Here is a 24,695-nt window from a genome sequence, read left to right as displayed (position 1 = left end):
AGCGGCTGCCTTTTGTGTAGTTTGCAATATTTGCCTTTATTTATCTGAAAAAGTCTCATGTTCCTTAAGTACATCTACCCTGTTGAACTTATTATGGGAAATAAATATTTAAATAAAAACAAGCTGCTGATTATTTCACATTTTACTTGTGAGCAACGGCACATTTAAATCTTACAAATATAGTTATTTGGCTGATATCGTGATAGATATCGTTATCGCCTGAAATGAAAAAACATCGTGATATGAAGAAATCTCATATCGCCCAGCTCTACTGACACAAATGCTGAGTAACTTAAGTGTCAAAGGAATATCAGTGGACGCTTTACTCTGGAGACCTTCCAACACGAGTGCCATGGAAATTCGAGGACACTCAGCAGAAGGGCTCCTTCAGAGGAAAACATGTTCAACTCCAGCGCGTGGCTGAAGCACCATGAAGAGGCACAGAGCCTTCAGCTGAGCTCTTCTAAACACTTTCAGCTGCTTCTCTGAGCTTTACTTTTGTAAGTAAAACAGCCCCCTGAAACAGCCTCAAGATCAGAGTCATGTCTGTTACTTTGGGAAAGAGACTGTAAAAGATCCACCAAAGAAGAAGACCAAATGATCAGTAACCTCAAAGATGAGGGATGGATGGATAAATTAAAGTGCTTAGTCCAACGTCAGACCGATGAACCTGTGAGTTCTTGATATGCTGATTAATAAACTTTCTGACAGTTGTTCTCAAACCAGACCAGATGCTGAATGGCACAAAAAGACACTGGAGACAGAACTGCACCTGCACAAAGCTGGAGAAGGGAAACCACGTCATTGTGCAGGTGCTGTTTGTAAGGTCGGAAACCTGCCGTCAGCTGAGACTGAAGAAGCCACCTGGATGATGACGAAATGCTTCTCCCACTGAAAACAACCAACTTCCTGGTCCTCCTGTTCAGGTGACGTCTGCTCTGAGAGTGCTGAACTTCAGATTCACCACACTACGACTGCCTACCATCAATGTGTTTTCACTTAAACAAGCAGCTGTTTGTTATGTGCGTTAAAGCTATATAACAACGTAACAGTGCAAACTCCTCGCTGACGGTTTAACCAAAAGGCATTTCCAGTGGAGACTGGCCGACACATCCTCAGCATAACCATGTATAACATCCACAACACTTAAAAAGAGGTTAAACACACACAATACGTAGAGCTGGGCGATAGAACGATAACGATATGTATCGCGATATAACTTTTACTCGATAGAAAAATTAAGCTATCGCGATAGACCTCGCCGCTCTTTTTTTTTTTTTTTTTTTTTTTTTAAGAGGACAAAAGGTCAGCCGATCCAAATTAAGTAGCGCAGAGCCGAACCAATCACAGCCGCAGCGTCACGTCGCGTGACTTGTTACGTACAGCACAAGTGCCAAGCCGCACGTGTGTTTGTTTGGGAGGCAGCCAGCGGGTAATGGAGGAAATGAGTGCGCCGACTAGAAAAATCAACCGAGCGTGACCGAAGAGAAAACAGATGATGGTTCCAACGCCGGAGAGATTGTCGAACGGAAGAGCCAAAGAAGCTCCGTAGTGTGAAGGTATTTCGGCTATTTCAAGTCTGACAAAAAACAGAGTAGCTGCACTGTAAATTGTGCCGAAAGCAAGTCTGGAAATACAATAAACTGGTGCATGCGTCACACTGTGCGCCACGTTATTGTTTCGGTGAAATGAATTTCTACAATACTGTTAATTCTACTCTCTGCAGTGTTTAAATGCTTACATATACACACAGTTACTGTCCCTCCACACATACGACTCGGTTCTGCTTCTATGCCCCAGCTTTGTTTACTTTTTCCCACCGAGGCTTCTAGACTTCTGATTGGCCAACATTTCTGCACGGTTAGGAATCTAGCGCCACCTGCTGCTTTGGCATGTTCATAGCAGCGTTTTCCTTCATTTCTGCCTTTATGTGTGGACGGGATTATTTTTTAAAACGAAAACGGAAAATCTCCGTTTTCAAAAATACCCGTGTACGTGTGGACGTAGCCTCAGTCTCTGACTGGAAGCGCTAATTCGTCATTCGGCTTTTGTCAGACTAAAGTAACTGTTAAAACTGTTTGAAAAGCTCAGCTATACAACAAGGAGAGATTGAGAATTTCCTTTTAGTTCTCAGTTTATTTGATATTGACAAAAGTTAGTCAGTTTTGTCTGTTCTTCTGTAAAACAAACTAAGATTTATTTTTAGAATTAATATTTTGTTTCTAAGTGGAATTGACAATTTAGTCTGTTTCGTTTGTTCTATTTTGAAACTTAAACGCTTTAGCGGCTGCCTTTTGTGTAGTTTGCAATATTTGCCTTTATTTATCTGAAAAGTCTCATGTTCCTTAAGTACATCTACCCTGTTGAACTTATTATGGGAAATAAATATTTAAATAAAAACAAGCTGCTGATTATTTCACATTTTACTTGTGAGCAACGGCACATTTAAATCTTACAAATATAGTTATTTGGCTGATATCGTGATAGATATCGTTATCGCCTGAAATGAAAAAAACATATCGTGATATGAAAAAATCTCATATCGCCCAGCTCTAACAACACAGTAACATTATGTTGAAGCACAGCACGTATCACTCCGCCAGGCTCCGCCTACGACAGCCGTAACGCTCCAACAATCCATCGAGCGGCTTCGTAGCTCAGCAAAGTCATACTGAAACGTTTTTGACAGATTTTTGAGCGCCGTGGACATAAACTCGGTTTGCTAATAACGACGGTCCGCTCGCATCCTCTACCAAAAAATGTGCTTTGTTGTGTATCTGACGGACGAAAGCCAAACCAGTTCCACACCAGTGAAGCTGCAGCATTTTCACAAACCAGTTCTGGTTCATCCGTCTCATTCAACGATCCGCGTTCGCCCTTCTTATTCTTCTTATTCTGCGTCGCCGCCATGTGCGTATGCAAACAAAGGCACTGCGCATGCGCGTGTTACCCATATTCTACAACATTATACCAGTATTACAATGAAAGGTGTGATATGGCCCAGCCCTACCTTCAGCTACGTCTCATGGTCTTCATTACATTCAACAGGGAAACTTAGAGTCACCTGGAGCCCGTCTTCTACCTGTGTACACCAACTGTGACCAAAGGTTTGAGAGAGTTGGGTGAAAGAGCTCCACTGAAATTCAATATGTTAGTCCTTATTATTAAAGACATAAACATGTTTGATGGTCTGCACTAGTTTTCCTAGTGTTAGTGGACTGAGGTCCTTTTCAAGCATCTGACAGGTCTCCAGAGATGATTCCTTCCTGGTTCAACTGCTTCCACATTAAAATGACTTCAGAGCCACATAAGTGTGAAAGTCTCCTGCATGTACGCAGCCACACTATGAATCTGTGCGCAGCTGCAGTCTCCCAGCAGCCTCTGAGCTGTGTGCTCCTGTTGGTTTCACAATAAGGCTGCTTTCTCCTGAACACACTGTGCAGGCTCACTGTTCACATAACTTTGCTTTTGGGTAACCAGTTGTGTGAAAGGCTTTGAAACACACGCTCACGGGCAAGAAGAATCTGTCATGACAGTGAGTCGACTGTGACTAATTACAGGCCCTGCAGCTCCACGCCCTGCCTCCTCACCGAGTTCAACAAATGCAACAACATAACGAGCTGCTGAGGAATTCAGCCTGTCAGAGAGCCTCTGTTAGCCTCCTGAAGGCCTTATTTACACGACTCGGTTATGTGCTCGCCCTCATACGCTACGAGCCGTGAGCCCATATCTAATGTCAATATTGTCTGTGTGTCTGGAAGTTGCACAAGGTAAAGGTTGTAGAAAACATAAGGAGTGTCTGACCGTGGTGTGTGAAGGTCAGCAGGTTGGTAACAGAGACGTGAACAACGTGAATTTGATTTTTTTCATCCTTTGGACAGTTTTCATGTCTCAGAGAGGCGACGAGTCTCTAACATTCATGTCTCAGTGATTTCCAGTGTTGGGACTAACGCGTTATTAAGTAACGCGTTACAGTAACTATGTTATTATTGTGGTAACAAGCACGGTAACTAGTTATTATGCCAAAATCAGGAACGCGTTACTCGTTACTGGGATTTAGATAGGCTCATTACTCGTTACTTCGTGTGGTGGCATCGCGGAGCTTCCACAGATTCAGTAACATAAGCAAGTGGTGGAGGCCAGCAGGTGGATGAAGGAAAGGGGAGGCAAGAGGAGAGACCCGAGGCTGCCGCCGGTCCAAGTGTGAACTGAACCTCAGGTAAGAAGTTATGACCTGCAGTCTCTCTGGGTCAGATATAAACCAAGTTTAGGTCGAGTTTATTTTTGTTATGCTGACTTTTTACAGTCAGTTACAATAACTCGTACTGCGTGCTAGCTAGCTTGACGGAGTTTCTATACAGCTGGGTGGTGCTATGATGTTACTGATGTTGAACTTTATTTTGTTCGTAGGTTAATTATTAGAGTTGCCAACCGTCCCGTAAAAAACAGAATCGTCTGGTATTCAGAGAAAATATTACGCGTTTCGTATTGAGGTGAAAAGGAACAGTTTGTCCTGGACTTCAGGTACAATGAAAAAGACACAAAGCTGCCTCTTCTTCTCTCATCCTCTCCTGTTTCTACTTCAGTCATGAAACTGATCAATGATCAGCTGATCGTCTCTCTTGTTTGTTTATCACTTTGCGCCAGAAACAGGAAACCAGCGGATGTTGCGCTAAACAACAGCAGCATGTTTAAGCTCGATCAGCTGTTGTTAGAATTTATTTAATATTAATTTCTAGTATCAGCTGATGTTTGCTGGAGCCACAGCTGTAAAGCTGCTGGTCATGATGTCGGTTTGGATATCTGGTGAGAGGGAAACATGAAGATGAAACCAGGAGATGTCCTTACTGAATCATCAGAGCTGTGATGGAGAAACAGGTTTACCTTTTAGGTGACATGGATGAGTTGAAGTTATGAACTGTTTCTGAGAGACAAATAACACCAGGATCCTTTTCTAAGTAGCTGACAGCTGGTAACTGTGCAGGGGCGGGTCTAGCAAAGTGTTGCCAGGGGGGCATGTAGGGCATTAACAGGGAAAGGGGGGCACAAAGAAATACTTTTCTTTCTTATTCTCATTTAAAATGTCTCACTTTAAAAAAAATAATAATTATCTGAATCTTACAACAAACGATTGATAGATTGATGCATATATACCATCAGAACAGTGTACATCACTGTCACAACAGTGTTTATTTTCATTCAAAGGCTTTATGATTTTTCCTATAATGGTGGGCGGTCTCTAGTCAAAATGTCCGGGACGATTTTTTTGTCCCAGTCCAGCCCTGTATGCAGCTCATCTGCAGTCTGGTGTTACCTACATCTTCCTATTCAGAAGGCAGAATTTCCGAGTTCTGAGTACAATCAAAGCACCACGACTGCAGTTTTTGTGTTGGATGTAAAAAGCTAGGATAGAATCAGGCGTGGGATTTCTCTCGTGGAAATGTGCACATTATCTTTTCCTTTGGTAGGTGGCACAGTGCACTTGTGGCAGGATAGTGTTAACATGTAGACAAGCTAGAAGACTGGCAAAGTTATGGAAGAAACACATTAACAAGAGAATTCTGAGTTAAACCAAAGTTACTTTCCCTAGTAACTAGTTACTCTGAAAGTAACGAGTAACTTGAAGTAACTGAGTTACTTTTGATAGAAGTAACTAGTAATGTAACTAAGTTACTATTTTAAAGTAACTTACCCAACACTGGTGATTTCATCCTGCTCTTGTGTGGTGACAACTGCAGTCTCATCGTCCTCCTGTGTTTTAATAAACACCAGGGCAAGTGTGCATCATTTACACTATGACATATGCTTTATACATCTGCAGCTGTAAGCTAGCTTTCTCCTGATTGGTCGGCACTCACAAACAGAAGGTGGGTGGGGCTCATAGACAGTATGGCTCTCTTCTCTTTTAGTATATATTAGGCATATTTGCATTTGTTTACATGCATTTCTGTTCATGTATGTGTTCGTGTATCCACTTTTCCAAAGGTATAATGTGCATTTTCACATTTTCTGTCACATGACCATATCAAAGATGGCTGACACGTCAGATCCATGAGCGTATCAATACTCGCTGTGAATAAAAGCCCAAGTTATAGAGCACTCGAAACGGACTCTAGATCAGATATGGTCACCACGGGCACAGCAGCACCATCTACACGCTACTGTGGATAAATCCACTCCCAGTCCTTACACTATAGTCCCTTTGCTCCTTACAAACTGTTGGTTGGCCTGCCATGTTTATTCATTCGGGTCCAGACTCGGGTCCAGACTCGGGTCCAGACTCGGGTCCAGACTCGGGTCCAGACTCGGGTCCAGACTCGGGTTGAGCAGCCCCCCGCTGCTCAGGACAAAAACGCTCTCCAAAGCAGACACATTTAAAACGGTGCTTTCGTGTCAGTGTGGACAGCGAAAACTGAGACTTTTTGAAAACAATGACACATTTTAGTCATGTGATGCAGTCATGTGACCAATTAAACTAAGATAGTGAAGGGTATTATACTGCAGCTGTTTTGTTTGCTCTCAGGTTTGTCAGCCCTAGTATTCTCCCTGGCTTTTGCACCTTTGTACTTTTGTGTTACTCGCAGCAACAACTCCACCTCGTTGTTAGTCCATGTAAAAAGCTCGCTGCTTTTCCTCAACATTTTGCCGAAGTTTCAAAGAGCAGCAGACAGGAATGAGACCGGCCCAATCTTCTTGCGTTTCACGCATGTGCAGGACTGGAACGTGAGCGTTTTGGGCCGTTTCAATGTGGACGCACAACTCTGTGAAAAGGACAAAACGACAGTGTGGACGCCGAGCGGAAGCATCGTTTTCACATCTATCCGGGCCAGCGTGGACGCAGCCTCAGTTATTTTAATGAGGTCTTCGTACTGAAACTAAACTTCAGACGTACATGTTTAAAACAGCGGCACTGTTGGCTCACACAGTGAATCCTACCTGACCGCTCAAAGATGGATGAGCAGCCTAACAGCACCAGAGCCTTTCATGGATATATACAGTAAAAAATATTTTACTATTATTTTGATATTTTTAAAATGCAGTTTCACCCCAAACAAACACTTGATTGTCGTAGGGAGACATGTTGGCGTAACTAACCAGAACCTGCCGTGGAGCGCTCTGCAGGACCTCTGAGCCTGTAGAGGTTTAAACAGTCTCAGTGTGCAGATCTGATGCTGCCCCCGTGTCTCAGTGGGAGGTACAGGATGTGACCTGGCACGCAGACAGAGGGCACGTCGTCTCAGGCCATCCTACTCGGTCGATGTCACTCTGTCTTTAGCTTATAAAAAATACCCGTCTGTAATTACACGCCTTCTCACGCAGGCACAAACACACACAAAGGCTTTTTAAGGACGATTTCCATTCAGAGCGGCAGACAAGTTCAAGATGTCTACGGCGCTCCCTCGGCCCCCTCTGCTCAGTTTAGGAAACAACAAACGATGCGGTTGCTACGGGGCCCCGTGAGCCCCCCGAGAGAGACCGCATGTCAGCAGCAGTCTGGACAGCCAACGGCCAGGCTGCAGACAGTTTGCAAGCAAACACGCAGACCGTGCAATCGGTGCACCGTGCTCCTCCTGCAGGACACACACATTAGAGATAGCCGAGAGTATCAGCAGCACCTCCTCTGCTGATAATCACACTCATGAAAGAGCTTCAGCCACTTTCTCTCTCACTGGGAAGATCAGATCTGTGCTGTAAAAGTTTGACACCAATCATTCATGAATCTCTAGACGGTTCTCTGGAACGAATAATTAGTTAATAAAGTAATGAAAATGCCTGACACAGTCTTAAGCCCAGCGGGGAGACACTGAACCTCTAACAGTTACTACTGCTCACTCATCTCCACGTCTGCAAGGACCACGGAAATTAGACTGTTCAGGAAATTCATATGAAACAAGTGAGCTGGTTTGTTCAGCCTGTAGAGGTTTAATGCAGGCCCAGTGTTACACCATCAGCTGATGAGCTAACGAGTTCATTAATACAGTGCGTCTGTCATCACAGTTTGTGACTTTAGGCCTTTGAAAAGTCTTCTCCATGAATTAAAGCTACTGAATTAAAAAAGAGGATTACGAGATGAAAACCGTAAAAGGATCTGTCAGGATTATCAGCAACAACTCAGCTGGAAGAAAACACTGATCAGCTGACACGGCGCATCCATAAGCTGTTTTTTTAAAGACCGCTGAGTAACAACGGCACATCCCCGCTGAGGTACGGTCCCGACTCACCAGCCTCTCCATCTCCTGCTCGCGGAGCCTCTCCTCTCTCTGTCGTCGGTGGTACTCCAGCAGATCGTCCTCGTTGTCGCTGATCTCTGTGATGCTGTTCTTCCTCTCCCTCATACCGGGGTGCGGTCTCCCTGCAGACATCTTTCTGTGGGTCCTTGGGCTGGCTACAGGAGAGGAACCCGGCAACGAGCCCAGACTGTAAGCAGGCGACAAGGAATTCCCAAAGCTCGCTTTCCGTACCCCTGCACCCCCGACGCTGCCCTCCGTCAACAACGAGGTAGGGGATGGGCTGCGAGCTCGGATGCCTCTGCTGCAAGTCTGCTCCTCTGACTTGCGCCGAAGTCTGGGGCTCTCTGGAACAACCTTGCCCAGATTTGAGGGGCTGTCCAGAGTCCTCAGTGGGTTCACCGTGCCCGGAAGTGCCCCTGGGAGAACTGGAACCCCTCTGCGAGCCAAGGAGGGGCTTAAAGGTGGCAACTCTCTCATACTGCTGCCTGCTCCACCGCCCCCGTTCACCTCCACGTTCCTCCGGGCCAAGCGAGGGCTTTCCGGGGGCTGCAACGAGCGCGGATGCTGCTGGAGAGGTGATCCTTGGATTATGTGGACGATGGGGTCCAGGGGAGGCTGGAACGCTCTGGTGGGTTGAGAAAGCTGCCTGGAGGGGCTGGAAGTGAGAGAGCGATCGGCCAGAGGGGCGTGCTCTCTGAAGGGGCTGGCAGGTCTTTCCTGGAGCACTGTGGTAGTCTTGGTCCTGGGGCTGGAGGGCGACGGGGATGAACAGGTCGGAAACTTGGGTGTGGGCCTGGGGCTACTTGGCACAGCGTTTCTACCGCTAAGAGATTCACTGGAGGACAGAAGGGGGGTCTGCCGAGGGCTCTCAGACCCAGCTTGGCCCAGTCCTGTGTGGCTTGGCTTGGGGCTTGGAGGAGCCTCCGTTAAGACCTTTCGCGGCAACCTGGGGCTTTCCTGAACCTTTTGGCTCACCCCACTGCTGCTGAAGTTAGGCAGTATGGTCCGTGGCTGGGGTACCGGCGGAGGCTGGGCGGTGAAGTTGTAGCTAGAGGAGCGTACAGGCACTGGCGGCAGAGAAGAACTCTGGTCCTGGGGTCCTCCACTAGGAGATGGACTGGTAAAGCTTCCACTGCTGGCTGCTGAGGGGGAGGACAGTGGGGAAAAAGGAGGCGATGTGTTCTCATAGCTGGACCCCACAGACATGGCCCCTGGGCTGGTAGGAGGCGATAACAGATACCGGCCCCCTCCGTTGACCATGGGCGACAGAGGAGAGTGAGCTGCGGACTGGCCTCCGGGAGGCTTCATGGCGTCCGATGAAGAAGGCTGAGGGTCATCCATGACTAGAGAATCCATGATCTCCTGGAGGTCCCTCTCAATAGAGCTGACGATAGCGCTGTGCTCGGATTGGACTTTCTCTCCAGGAGCTGGGGGACACTGGGCTGCACTGGGCTGGTGATTCCCATTGACCAAGCTCTCTGTGTCTAGAGGGAAAGCAGAGAGAATAAAACGGGCATCAGACAGGTATTCAAACAGAGTCAACGATATCCTGCACCTCAATAACTCCCCCAGCTCCACCACATGCCCCGGCTCATTAGATATCACACAAAGAAAACATTTGCAGTGGGGCAGCGACGGCATTTTCATAATTCTAACAGCAGCAGCAAAAACAGACTGTTCAGGATACACTGTGCATCATGGCACGACTTAAACAGCAAAGCAGCAGTGATGAGGGTCCTTCAAAGGCTGACTACGACATTGCAAATCGCCATCAGCTAGCATCGCACAATGTTTTGGTTTTTTTAGTGCAAGGCAGGAAAAACAAAAGCACGCTCTCATTTGCGTGTGTACACCGACAACAGGAAAAAACATACAGCTCTCCACAGGCTTCAGGTTCTGGTTAGTTTTGCCCTCGAGCTCAGCGGGTTTTACAAGGACTGCTGTAACCTGTGGCAGCGAGATGACTCGGGAGAGCCGAGTGACATCAAGGATCACTAGATCCTTGATGTCACTCGGCTCTCTGACAGCACGGAGCGACGACACGGGAAGAAATGAAGCTCCAAACTAATATGAAAGACTGTGATTGGTTTCCTGCTGGACAGTCAGTCCCGTCACTGTGTTAGATGCACATCTTTGTTCTGGGCGGTCCAACCAGCTTTAGTATAAAAAGCCTCTGTGGGTAACGAGCTTTTTAATACAACTACCTTCAATGACTATGAGAGTAACACTGTTGGATGATCTCTTTCCCCTGAACAGAAGAAGTGCAGTGACACTGCCTTCCTTTAAGAGTCTTTAACCCTGATAACTTTCCATTATTCCTGTGCGGTTGTGTCACAGCGTTCCTTACTGTGCCGAAAACATCCTACGAGCCTTAGCCCCTCCTAACTCTTCACAGCCGCACTGAAATGAAACTATTTAAAACATGTACTGCCAGACTTCCTCACCTCCCCAGAGAGCTTCACAAACTGCTGAATTCGAACCTGTTATTTAAGATGCATTCAACGTCAATTTTCCAGCCTACTGTGGAAGACAGGTAAGTACAAGGCCAGAGAAGGGATTAGTAGTGAGGGGAAAAAGGAAGGAAGGACACACAGACGGCACTGGATAGGAGAAAATGTGCCTACATAACCCAATTACTGTATGGCCCGAAAGCAAACGTAGGACACAGGCCAGGTAATCTCATCTTAATCATCTTCCTCCAATGTCAGCACAGTAGATTATAACACCAGAAACACACAGCCACGTGGCTCTGAGGCAGGGAACACTCCACAGATCAGGTTTTATTCACCTTAAATGAGGATTATTGTAAGGTAGCGTCATCAGTGCAAACACAGAGGTAATAAAACAGCTGTCATGTCTGAGAAGCAAATAAAAGAGTCAGTTTTGTGTCACAGAGGCAAATCCCATCAGTGCAAGTGCTTTAAAATACAGAAGCTTCACAAATAATGCATTAGCTGTGCCTGCTCAGCTGACACCACAGCAGCTATGCCTGCTTTTTCTCTAATAACGCCAAGCTCTGCCCACGTGACAGCCTCACCACAACTGAATATGAACGCATCTGCGTGTAAATAACACGGCAGTGAAGTAACAATGCTAGTGTCACATCGACCGTCACGGATCCTGATGTGAGGAACACACAATACGGGATAAAGGCGGCCGTTTGCTGAGGGAAAGCCCGTGCAATGATGTCATGGCATACAGACCATCGCCTCCAGCGCATCGCGACAAACTTCATTTAAAAACTGGCAATTTACGCCGGCGTGTTCGCGGGTAAAGACGAGCGCCGGCTTCAACATGACGGCGTGATATTTTATCACACGGAGCATCCTCTGCTTTTCGGCACCAATTCCATCATATGGAAGCGCTAGCTAACAAACACACGCTTGGTTCATCTGCCATTACCCATTTCTCCCCCTGACAAGAACGCCGTATCATGCTGTTAGCAAAGAAGATCAGATGTATTTAGAGGAAATCACACAGTCGTGTTTATTAATGTGATATGATCCGAATAAAGATGCAAAGTCACAGTGATTGGTTCGAGTGTGTACCGCTGCTCTAAGACGTGCACACCTTCTTAGATAAATGCACGAATGAAAAATCGACGTATTGTTAATGGAGTTTGGCGTGTGACCGCTTGGCATCACTTTTCTCAGGCGCGGAGAGCTAGGGTTACTCACATGAAGGAATAAAACTGCGCCCCGGTCAGTTTCAGTGCGGTTCACCTGCTATATGACCCACACATGAGGCCACGTCCTCCGGACAGCGCTGACAGGGCGGCTGTGGCAGAGCTCCGCCGTGTCTGGCTCCACACACACCGAAGAGACACGGAGCTTCAACGCCGCGCTGACAGTTCAGCCGGGGTGCTGGGTACCGCTGCGGACCGCCGAACCGCTGGCGTCAGGTTACGCGAACAGTAACACGGCATTTCCGGTCTTGACTTTCAAAGTAAATCTCTATTAGCGTCAAGGGAACGTGCCACTGTTGAGAACATTTTCACTATTAAGGCCGATTTTAACTGAATATGAAAGTCCATAAAATACCTTAGAAGTGCAGTTTTACAATTAAACCCAGTTACGAAAAACAAATCGCTCTGAACTCCTGGTGACAGGCATTTATTTTATTTTGAAGGTACATTTGTATGACTGACCGTGTCGTGGTTTACTTAACGAAGCTTTTCCTGCCCGCAGTGATGAACCACTGCGAGATTTGCGAGCAGTTTGTCACGGCAGCACATTTTATTGTTCGTCACTGTTCTCTGTGTCAATAATGCAGCTTAGATGCGACCGAGGAGAAAGTATTGAAACGGCCCGTGTCCACGTTAAAGCCAGGGATGGCGGTGAGAGAGCGATGCAGCTTATTAGTTTACCCAAACAAGGCGAACCTCAAAAAGATAAACTTTGGGACAAAAGTCAGAAATGACAAATATCCCTGTGCACCCACCGTCTGTCTGAATATCTTTCCACATAAAAACACTCACACTGATCGAGCATGGTGAAATATTTAAAGGAAAATCAGAGAGGTTCTTCTGGGATGGAAATGTGGGTTTGGAAATGGAAAACAGGGGCAGGAAATATGTGGCGGTTACCCTGTTAAATGGCAAAAAGATCCCCAGTTTGACGTCCTAATAGTGCTTTATTAATAAGCACTTGCTTTCATCTCATAATAGTGAAAAAAAGAGATTCAGCATGCAGCAGTGCCAATCTAAAACCACAACTGCATCCCCAGCCTTCAGCCTTGTCCTCAGAGCTGTCCAGCAGCCAAGTCACTGGGAGATAAAGGCCTTTCACTGGGAAGAATACAGAAGGCTGGGGAACAGGGACCAGAGGGGAAACCCAGGCAGGGAGGGCGCAGAGATGGGAGACAGCACACTGGAACTGGGAGCTTTATAAATAGCCTCTGAAAAGGATACTGTAACCCCAGCCATCAGCCACTTTAAGGAACCACAAAGCCGTCTGCTGGCCTCGCACTGAGATACAGGAAGTGCCAGCTGGATGAAAATCCAGCAAAGCTTGCAGAAACTAAACGAGACAGGTAAATGCGACGGACGCCGCTGCAATTTGTGACTCTTTGCTGGTCTTCAGTGGAGGATGTGACAGTGTGTGGCTGTCTGTCTCTCTGTCTTGCACAGAAACTGATGACATGTCCTCTCCGCCAGCGCCACGTGGGACAGGCTCCAACCCCCCTCCAAACCTGATAAACAGCTAAGGAAATGGAGGGCGGACTGACAGAGTGGTGCAAAGTGCACACGACTCTGGAGAATTGCATGAGGTTTGATTTTGCAAGACAATCGTTACAAAGTGATGCAAGTTTTAGGATTCACAGAAGTAGGCCATAAACAACTAATATGCCAACCAGCGCCACCAGGCTGCTGACAACACCAAACGTCCCCTGTCTGCAGGACTCATTGCAGTGTTACCATGTATGTGTGGCAGCATGGTCCCGTTAGGGAGATCAGAAGTCCTCAGGAGCCCTGGACCAGCAGAACTGATTTAAAGCAGACTCAGAGATTTCCATCAGTAATTTTTCCTTCATTCACGTGTGTATGGAAAACAGACTGTATACTAAAGACAGAAGCAGGATCACCCATTGTTAGCATTTCCACACTGACCATCTCGGCGTTTTGCAGCAGTTTGTGACGAGGAAATAGCAACGAGCAGCGCTGACTGTGAAACGAAGGGAAGCTGCAGACTGATGGGCCGGCGGCATGTCAATCACAAGGTCACCATGACCTCATTGATCCTCTATTTGTAATCAGAAGGTTGCCGGTTCGAGCCCCGGCTCGGACAGTCTCGGTCGTTGTGTCCTTGGGCAAGACACTTCACCCGTTGCCTACTGGTGGTGGTCAGAGGGCCCGGTGGCGCCAGTGTCCGGCAGCCTCGCCTCTGTCAGTGCGCCCCAGGGTGGCTGTGGCTACAACGTAGCTGCCATCACCAGTGTGTGAATGTGTGGATGACTGGATGTGTAAAGCTCTTTGGGGTCCTGAGGGACGAGTAAAGCTCTATACAAAAGCAGGCCATTTTTATTTTACTCTAATGGAATCTTTACCCGTTTACTCAAGTCACACATCAAGTAGGTCTGTGAGTCATTACAAAGAGTGCAGGTTTCAGACTCATACAGCAGCTTCACATTTCAGACCCACAAACTGTCTCCATCTTTTGTGTACAGGTATACACGTTATGTGCTTGATGGAACGTGACATCCACGTGTGGTGCTTCAGTCTATCAGCTCTGTCCAGCCGTCACACCTGTACTGACTCTACCTGCACCATGAATCTGGAGAGATGCTCCGAGGTATCGTAAAGACAGGAAGTGACTACAGTTTGTTGATCCTAGAGCACAAACTGCATCTGTACATCGCAGAGATTCAGCCTAACCACACTCACGCTGACTCACAGCTGACACACACTAGTTCACACACAAAGATAACATGTGCCACTTTCAAGTCTTTTCAAGCTGACACGGCGGACATGCTGCGTTTATCATGGGAGTGGCATAAGCAATCTTCATCTGAACGCAACTCAGGAATGCGTAATTGGTACGTTTCTAAACAACGGAAGGCTTTCATTAGTGGATCAGGAAGTCCAGAGCAGGCAGCGTGCCTGTGTGCTATACTTATCCCCTGGTGGCACGCCGTGTCAACTGTGGGGGAGGACGGGGGACGAGATGCTGTGACAGATCCCTGGAAGTATAGCTTGCCAAGAGAAGGTACACTTACAGCTGTGGACACACACACACACACACACACACACACACACACACACACACACACACACACACACACTTTGCCTGGAGACAGAGGAATGAGATGAAACATGCATGGTGTGAGCTCGGTCCCAGCTGGGCCCTGCTCAGGCTCTGGGCTCCAACAGACCCTCCAAGTGACGACGAGGGTCTGATAACAGAGCTGCAAACAGAACTCTGACCAATCTATGACTCTGCAAATATAAAATGTCTTTTTAATGAAACACCAACCAAAGTAACTGAGAGCAGCTGACGTTTGAAAAGCCAACAAACACACAAAGAAAAGTCTGCTGCTCCACTTGCTCCACCCTTGTGTGGAGTTTACTGCTGTACAAGCAGCCACCTGTAAACTACACCTCTCCACCTCCAGCACCCGCCTTTTTACCGTCTGCTCCTTTCATCCGTGCAGGCCGAGCTGAAAATGAGATTTCTTACGGGGGAAACGAGGTCTTTCTGTTTCCTGGACAAAGTGCCAGTGCTGAGCTTTTCAAAGTGATTTGTGTTTGCGAGGTGTGGAGTCAGTGCTCCCGAGTAATAACAGTCAGGATATACTACGCATGTATGTGGAAACCCCACAATAACGGCACAGTACCTGCACAGAGTCTGTAGTCCCCAGCAGAGACACTTCCTCCTTGGGGCATCATACTCTTCATCCTGAAGGCTTCTTCAGGGTGGTTGAAGCGAAAGAAGGCTGATTGGCCAAAACACAGCATGCAGCCTGGAACAGAAGCACATACATTTCATTTTCACCTGTGCTTAGTCATCACATCCCTGTACCCTGTAGCTCTGCCACGGGAAGCTAGCAGGTCACAGGTGTGCCACAATTATGTGCAGTTGTTTTAGGGTAGGTGGGGCTACAGGGGTGGGAACCTTTGGAGAACCGTTATCATTGTTATCATTGAATACTGTAAAGTATTTTTGCCCGAAATGCCCACCCCCCACGTCACCCGCCATGCAGGTCGAGAATCACAACCAATGTTTGTCTGCAATATCTCTGAAAACTCTCCAAAAATGTCTTTTATTGAACAGTTTCTGATGTATAAAGAACTCCTGGTCCAGCTATGAGAGGAAAACGCTCAGCACAGCCACACATGCTTAGTGCGACCGGGACAAAAAAAGCAAGAGGTTTGCTGTTTGTTTGGGAACAAAGGCATCACTGCCATTCAGTAGATGGCACTAAGGCTTTAATGTGTGTGCTAATATGATGCTAAAGCTCAAAAACAAGTACCAAATCTTCATTTAAAGACTATAAAGAGCTAGCTTAGCAATTCATTAGCAGAAATACTCACTTCCCCACACTAACCAACAACTTTTAGTTTCTGACTGTTTCCTGTCTTATTTAAGACATGAACATTACAGGAATGAAGTGGACTGCTAACCATTTAGGAAGAGCCAACATAGTTTTATTCCACATTTACAGTCTTTATGCTAAGCTAGGCTAAAGTGTCAAATTCCTTAGGTAACATAAAAACCATCCATCATCCATCCATCTTCATCCACTTTATCCGAGGCCGGGCAGCAGCCTAAGCAAAGAGGCCCAGACCTCCCTCTCCCCAGCCACCTCCTCCAGCTTGTCCAGGGGAACACCAAGGCGTTCCCAGGCCAGCCGAGAGATATAATCTCTCCAGCGTGTCCTGGGTCTGCCCCGGGGCCTCCTCCCGGTGGGACATGGCTGGAACACCGCGCCCAGGGGGCATCCTTGTCAGATGCCCGAACCACCTCAGCTGGCTCCTTTCGATGTGGAGGAGCAGCGAAGTAAAAGCGAAGCTCTCAATTTACCGGTCGATCTACGTCCCTACCCTCACCTATGGCCACGAGCTGTGGGTAGTGACCGAAAGAACGAGATCGCGGATACAAGCGGCAGAAATGAGCTTCCTCCGAAGGCTGGCTGGCCTCTCCCTTAGAGATAGGGTGAGAAGTTCAGCCATCAGGGAGGGGCTCAGAGTAGAACATAAACACCAATCTAAATTTAAAAAGTAAACAACATTTTCCTCAAATATATTTCCTTTGACATGCAGTGAAGTACAGGAACAAAGTAGTACAAACAGTAAGCATATCTGTGTGTGTACTAATAAATATGCTGCGACTTTCCACCACAGCCCAACTCATTCCTAATATTTCACATACAGACGTGAGCAGCATCGTAACGCTCACAGAGACTGGAAACAAACTATCCCTGAGAAACTGCTGATGCGTCTCATAGCAGCATCCAGTCTGAGCACAGAGCGCACATGACCGTTTGAATCGCCAACACAGACGTAAGTAAGGTGAACACGAGGCGTCCGAGTTGTTCTGACAGCATCAGGAACGAGCTCACAGACGCTGTGCTGACTCAACCATCATCCACACAGGGCAGAGGGCACACCGTCCTCTGGCACGGTGCAAACGGGCCACTGATGACACTTAAACCTGATATAGCTGGATGAAGACTGCAGAAAACAAAGTACAGAAAAGATCTGAGACATGTCCAAGTTCAGGAGACACATCTGTACAAACTGTCAGGACGGTTTCTCTGCTTTCTGGGAAGCAGGAAGGCACATCGGAACTACAAAGATTCAAAATATATCTAAATAGTTCCCAACTTCAAAACGTCTGACTTCTCGTCACATCGGTTTACACAGCAGAACAATCTGATCTGCCTCTGCCTGACATCCTGTTTCTGCAGGAGCTACGTCCAATTAAAGAGATAAGATGATAAAATGCCGTTTCAGCAGATCCACGATAAACAAAGTCTGGTCAGAATAATTCTATAAAGAAAACTTCACAAAATTCACATCCATTGCCCTGAGCAGCTATATTCTAGCTGCAACACGCTACAAGCTAACGGGCCGGTCACAAAATGTATGAATCACAGTGCAGTCCAATAAGCTTTAAACACAGCGGTACCTCCGTGTCCTGGTGAGAGCTCAGTGTTGCTCTCACACTCACTTTTTAATGGTTGTACTGGAATTAGTTGAACCTGCTGCAGGTTCTGGCTGGGGTCCGCGTCCTGCCTTATAAAGGACGTCCATCACCAAATGGACTCTTCTCCAGGAGACACTTGTTGCACAAGTTAATGTGTGAAATGCTGTGTTAGAAAAGACTGAACGAACACTAGTCCTGCTGAACTCTGCAGCTCCCAGGTGGCTCAGGACTAACAGGTGCCTGTCTAATGCATTTACACAGATTTCCATTGTCAGAGTAAAAATGTGCAGCAATGGTTGTTTGACTTTGTCCACCAAACTCAGAGCCGTCCTGTGTTCGGGTGAATGTGTCTGCTACAGTGTGATGCAGCGTTTCACTCAGATGGAACCAGCGCCACACACTCCCCAGCTCTGTGTGGTGATATCAATCACATCCACCTATCTGGTTTGAACATCAGAGTACATCATTCACAGAACCCATTCAGCTCCTTCATGTGCCATGAGCCCGATAACAGATCAGCAGTCGCACGTTTATGGTTTTCTCAATACGGCATCATTATGTCCTGCTGACATGACGAGGGAAAGGTCTTCCAGGCCAGCCGGAGATAAGATCCCTGCCTGTCGTTGTGAGGCCTGAGGTAAAAACAGGAAATGCTGCTGTGATGGACGACAGAGCCAGATTGGCCTTTTATTATGGAGAGACACACACGCTGACAGCCTGGGGAAAAACACCTGATTACATCCTGAGCCGTGGGTGAGGCCTGATGGAAAACAGGTGCAGACTGCTGCTAACATGAGCTTAGCACAGAGGGGTCAATGCCACTGCAAAAAACAACAACCTGTGTAGAACGGTGCATGGACTGCTTCTTACACAGCACGCTTCTACAACTGTCTATGCAAGTGCTTCTAATATTCATACTCTGATGGACGCATCGCAGAGGAACTTGGGGTTAGCATCTTGTCCAAGATATTTGGCATGTAGACTAGAGCAGACGGGGATCGAAGCACCAACCTTCAGCAACAGCCCTAGAATACATTTACTTCTCTTTTTCTCGTTTGCATGTCATAGGCTGGTAACAACTATTAAAGTCTGGCTGTAAGCCACTCGAACATGGCAGAAGCATAGATGTATATGCTGTGGTCAAGTCAACATTCATGTTTTACATGAAATAATACTGTAACGTCAGAAGCAGCCACATTTGAATGGCAAGGTGGAGTGCTAAGCTAGCAGCTAACGCAGCAAGCTTTGTTAGCTGCTGGTTATGGACCAGCCTCTAGTGGCCATTAAAGGAACTGCAGGAGGTTGCTGTTTGGCAGAAGATCCCTGTTTAACTACTGCAGCATGAATAGTACCAGTTATACTCTAATCGTTTACACACTAAATTTCAATGTAAAAACATAGAAAGCATCGTCCCTGTAATAAAAATGATTCCTGTACTGTAAAATAACGTGTTGATGCTAAATGCTAATAATGATATTTATATTAGTGCTATAAAATAAGATAAGATAAGATAACCTTTATTAGTCCCACACGTGGGAAATTTGTTTTGTCACAGCAGGAAGTGGACAGTGCAAAAGTTATGAGGCAAAAATTAGAATACAATAAGAATAAATACAGTACACAACTGTACAGAATAGAATAGAATAAAATACTATATACAGTAGAATAAAATAAAATAAATATACAATAAGATAAAAATAGAATACAAATACAAATACTATATACAACTGAGTAAAAATACAACGATGACAGAAAGGATTATTGCACTTAGTATTATTGCACATGTGTGGATGTGTGTGTTTGTTCAGTTAAAGTCTTTATTATGGAGTCTGACAGCAGTGGGGAGGAAAGACCTGCGAAATCTCTCCGTCCCACACCGTGGGTGCCGCAGTCTCCCACTGAAGGAGCTGCTCAGTGCTGTCACAGTCTGCTGCATGGGGTGGGAGATGTTGTCCAACAGGGATGACAGCTTAGCCGCCATTCTCCTGTCACTTACCATCTCCACTGGGCCCAGAGGGCATCCTAGAACAGAGCTGGCCCTTCGGATCACCCTGTTCAGTCTCTTCCTGTCCCCAGCAGAGATGCTGCCGCCCCAGCAGACCACACCATAAAAGATAGCAGAAGCCACAACAGAGTCATAGAAGGTCTTCAGGAGTGGGCCCTCCACTCCAAACGACCTGAGTCTCCGCAGCAGGTACAGCCTGCTCTGCCCTTTCCTGTAGAGGGCGTCTGAGTTATGAGTCCAGTCCAGTCTGTTGTTCAGATGAACACCAAGGTACCTGTAGCTGTCCACAGCCTCAATGTCCATACCTTGGATGTTCAGTGGTTGCAGTGGAGAATGCTTGTGCCTGCGGAAGTCTACCACCAGTTCCTTGGTTTTACTGGCGTTGATCTGGAGGTAGTTCAGCTGGCACCAGTCCACAAAGTCTTGGGTCAGACCTCTGTACTCCTTGTCGTCCCCATCAGTGATGAGGCCGACTATTGCAGAGTCATCAGAGAACTTCTGCAGGAAGCACTGGGTGGAATTGTGGGAGAAGTCTGCAGTGTAGATGGTGAAGAGGAACGGAGCCAGAACCGTTCCCTGTGGGGCCCCCGTACTGCAGACGACCCTGTCCGACACACAGCCCTGAGTCCTCACATACTGTGGTCGGTCGGTGAGGTAGTCCAAAATCCAGGTAGTGAGGTGATGGTCCACTCCAGAGTTCTCCAGCTTGTCCTTCAGAACCGAGGGAAGAATAGTGTTGAAGGCACTGGAGAAATCAAAGAACATGATTCTCACAGTGCTTCCAGCGGTCTCCAGGTGAGCGAGGGAACGATGTAGGAGGTGAATGACGGCATCATCCGCTCCAATGCCAGGCTGGTAGGCAAACTGAAGTGGGTCCAGTGATGAGCTTATTAGGCGCCGAAGCTGAGCCAGGACCAACCGCTCCAGGGTCTTCATCAGGTGGGATGTCAGAGCCACCGGCCTGTAGCTGTTGAGGTCCTTGGGGCGTGAAGTCTTTGGCACTGGTACAACACAGGAGGTTTTCCAGAGCTGTGGGACTCTTCCCAACCTCAGGCTCAGGTTGAAGAGGTGCTCCATCACCCCACACAGTTGGTCCGCGCAGGACCTGACGACCCTCGAGCTGATGCCATCTGGACCCGCTGCCTTCTTGCCATTAATCCTCCTCAGTTCCCTCCTAACCTGGGTGGTTGAGAGAGACAGGCTGGAGCCTTGTGTTGAGTGTGTATTGGATGCTGCAGTTGGGGGTGGGGGGGAGTGAGCAGGGTGAATAGAGGAGGTGTGAAGTGTCTGAGGTGGAACAGCAGCAGTGGGGGTGGATTAGCAGTCCAAGAGCAGAACTGTGCTGATTCACATTAGTATTTATTTCTGCCACCCGTCTCTGTTTCCACCAGTGTTACAACACCGTCCTCTGCATAGTTTTGGTATTTTGCACAGTTCAGTATTTGCAGGATAATGAGTGCACCCTCAGTCTAGTCACGAACGAGGAAACACAAGAACTCGCTGAAAAGGACGTTTAAAAGCAGCCGTCGGTACGCTGCTGGTGCGGCCCTCAGAGCCACGTCGGCTGAGCCTCCATGCCTTCACGCGCTCCACAACTTCAGCGCTTATCCGACTTTTCTGCCTCCCTGCTGTGTCCTCTGGATTCTGTCCACTTTCACTGAATCACACCCCTTCCTCTGACTTGCACGAACATGATCTCCCTGGTGAACATCAACTTAGGCATTTAGGAAGCTCCTGGTTAAAACAATGTAGCTTGAAGAGGCATGTATCTGACACTGTGGTGACACAGTCATCACTCACTCTGAGCCTACAAGGGTTTGGTGATGCCTCTGCGGCCTCGTTTTCACGCAGGAGTTCTGTGTTGATTGGAACAACAGTGACGACTGAGGCTAACAGCTAGCTGCAATAACAACATTTCTTTAACATACTTACTGCTTATACAGTCCTGCTCTTAGAATTTAATCAGTATTAAATATGTGCTAGTGTGCTGTATTTTGGTGGTTAGCTATTGGATTGGACATGGAAAATATCTAAGCTAGAAAACATAAGGTATTAGCATTTTCCGAGCCTTGGCTATGCTAATTAGCAAATGCTAAATCAACACTTACTGAAACCAACAGGGCACCAGTTTCAGCTTTATTCAGTTTCGATGTGCTGATTTATCTTTAGAAATGAATATTGAAGTGTTTCACCTTTATGTCAGATGTGAACAGAACTAATAGCAGAGGACTCGACGGCTGTCACAGACCTCTGTTTGTCCCACTGCCACATTTTGCTGGTTTGGCCACTTTGGAGGTGATAACATTTCTTTTGTGTAGTATGTTTACCGTCATCATGGGGCCTTTATTACTCACTGTGTTTCATGGGCAAACATCTGTGGCTAAATGGAATGTGGCCACATTAGTGATTACAGTGTGTCTTTGTGAGATACGATGTACAGAGTCAGGTTTATGCCTGAGTTCATGCTGGATGATTCACATTAGCAGCCACTGCTTTGTTGTTCTTGGCCTTAATGCATTAGTCTCACTGCAGTTTGTGGTGTGAGCCAGCTGAATTAGTTGTGCAGTTATTAAGGATGATTCTCGCTTTAGGGTGTAAGCTCCTCGCCTGCTGCTTATGTACGTCTGACAGTGTGAGATTTACTCTGACTTTGTGTTTTTAATAGCACGGCTTTCATTTAACTGTCACTCAAACAGCTTATTTAACTGTTAAAATACAAAATTGTGATTAAGATTCAACTTTGATAAACTGTGCAGCTCTAGTAGCACGTAATCTCAGAACGACAACCTGTTAGTGACAAACTGTTTGAGCATCTTAGCTAGCTCAGCACACAGCAGACAAAAATACCCAAAATATGTGATTCCAGTTTGAATGCTCTAACCACTGTGATCCACCACAGCAACATCTTTGTGAAATTTGCAGATGACACCACAGTGGTGGGGCTCATTTCCAAGGGAGACGAGTCTACGTACAGAGACGAGGTGGAGCAGCTGACGTCATGGTGTAAGGCCAATAACCTCCTCCTCAACACTTCAAAAACCAAAGAACTCATAATAGACTTCAGAAGGAAAAAGGCAGAGATCCAACCACTATTCATAAATGGGGACTGTGTAGAAAGGGTGGCAAGCTTCCGCTTCCTGGGAGTCAATATAGAGGAGAACCTTTCCTGGAGTGTGAACACCTCCGAGCTGCTGAAAAAGGCCCAACAGAGACTGTACTTCCTTCTCAGGAGGAATAACATCATACAGAGACTGCTGGTGTCCTTCTACAGAGCCACCATTGAGAGTGTTCTAACTTACTGCATATGTATTTGGTACACTAGCTGCACAGGGGCTCAGAGGAAAGCACTCCAAGGGATCATTAACACCGCCCAAAAGATCACTGGCTGCCCTCTCCCCACACTGGAAGTTCTACACAATGCCCACTGTTTTAAAAAGGCCCAAAACATCATAAAAGACACCTCACATCCTGGCCACTCCCTGTTCGAACTGCTGCCCTCAGGCAGACGGTACAGGGCAATCAGAGCAAGGACTAATAGACTCAAACACAGCTGTTATCCAACTGCAATAACACATCTGAATACTACAAAAAAATGTCCATCACGCCACTCTTGTGTTAATCTATGCACGGTCTGAAGCATGTGTGTGGGAATGTACGTGAATGTTTTACTGTTACATCTTATTAGTATTTTAAGTATTCTATCTATTTTATTTATTGAATTTTATTGTTTTATTTATATTTTGATATTGCTAGGGATGATGCAATGATCGGGGACCATTCTTCATTTCGTTGTTCTCATGACAATGACAATAAAGTTTCTGATTCTGATCAAATAAGCAAAAATATCAATAACATGTAGGGCGACACAATTTCACTGACTCAATCATAAGTGAAGCTGTTGTGTTAAAGGGCATCGTCATGCCACAAAGGCCTGTTTTATACAGGACAACTGATATTCAACGTCTTTTTCTTACTGTGAAGTTGACATTAGGACAGCAGATGTGCAGAGTGGATTTAATCTTTTATAGCTGTCAGGGTTTGGTGTTTGTAATCAGCTATAACAGTTGGTCCATGAAACATGGCGTCACTGTTAGTCTAAACTCCAAAAACCACATTCCTGTTCAAAGCGAGCCTCACTGCCCATCAGGAGACTTTTACCTCAGCACGTTTTGGAAAATGATTTCACTGGATTTGAATTCTAATGGTCACCAGTTCATGTCCAGAACAAGTTCTGCTGAGGCTGCAGTTGTACTTCTAGCTCCATCTTTGCTCAGTCCAGGACTCTGAGTGCCACCACTGCGATATGGAGACCTCCACACATCCACGCCCAGCTCAGGCTGAGAGGAAGCCAACTTTACAGGATGTAAAGGACAGCTCACTGGTTTGTCATGGACGACACCCGGACAGGCTGCACACATGCCTGTGAGACCACTAACTGCCACAGACTGTGAATAAATCCCACCAGTGTGGGGCTGTCCCGTGGACATGTGGACATACGGGACACGGTGATGGACACGGTGATGCAGAGGCTGCTGGAGTGTGATGGACAATGTTTCTCCTCCTCGGTCTCTCAGCACTAACCTCTGCTGGCATTGACTGTGTGTGTGCGCGTCTGTCTGTCTGCGTGTGTCCGTGCGTGTCTGTGTGTGCGTACGTCTGTGTCTGTGAGTCTGTGTGTGCGCGCGTCTGTCTGTGTGCGCGCGTCTGTGTCTGTGAGTCTGTGTGTGCGTGCGTCTGTGTGTGCGTGCGTCTGTGTGCGTACGTCTGTGTGCGCGCGTCTGTGTCTGTGAGTCTGTGTGTGCGCGCGTCTGTGTG

General features: G+C 46.9%; 1 protein-coding gene across 5 annotated transcripts in view; it reads right to left on the bottom strand.

The window, feature by feature from the left end:
• phldb1b (pleckstrin homology-like domain, family B, member 1b) overlaps positions 1 to 24,695 on the bottom strand; it is an 88,828-nt gene that overhangs the window by 37,042 nt on the left and 27,091 nt on the right. For all 5 annotated transcript variants that reach the window (XM_086260494.1, XM_086260495.1, XM_086260498.1 and 2 more), the window contains exons 5-6: positions 15,564 to 15,689; positions 8,223 to 9,715 (exon numbers count right to left, since the gene is read on the bottom strand). In XM_086260494.1, the coding sequence (XP_086116620.1) occupies positions 8,223 to 9,715; positions 15,564 to 15,689 (1,619 nt within the window). The remainder of the gene's footprint in view (positions 1 to 8,222; positions 9,716 to 15,563; positions 15,690 to 24,695) is intronic.

This window comes from Aulonocara sp. 'chitande type north' Nkhata Bay, linkage group LG14, assembly GCF_057382095.1.
Source record: "Aulonocara sp. 'chitande type north' Nkhata Bay isolate Kocher_YH1m ecotype deep benthic linkage group LG14, A_spYH_male_GT1.1, whole genome shotgun sequence".
NCBI classification, from domain to species: domain Eukaryota; kingdom Metazoa; phylum Chordata; class Actinopteri; order Cichliformes; family Cichlidae; genus Aulonocara; species Aulonocara sp. 'chitande type north' Nkhata Bay.
The sequence above is the reverse complement of the archived record's forward strand: the minus strand, read 5'-3'. Positions and strand labels throughout refer to the sequence as shown.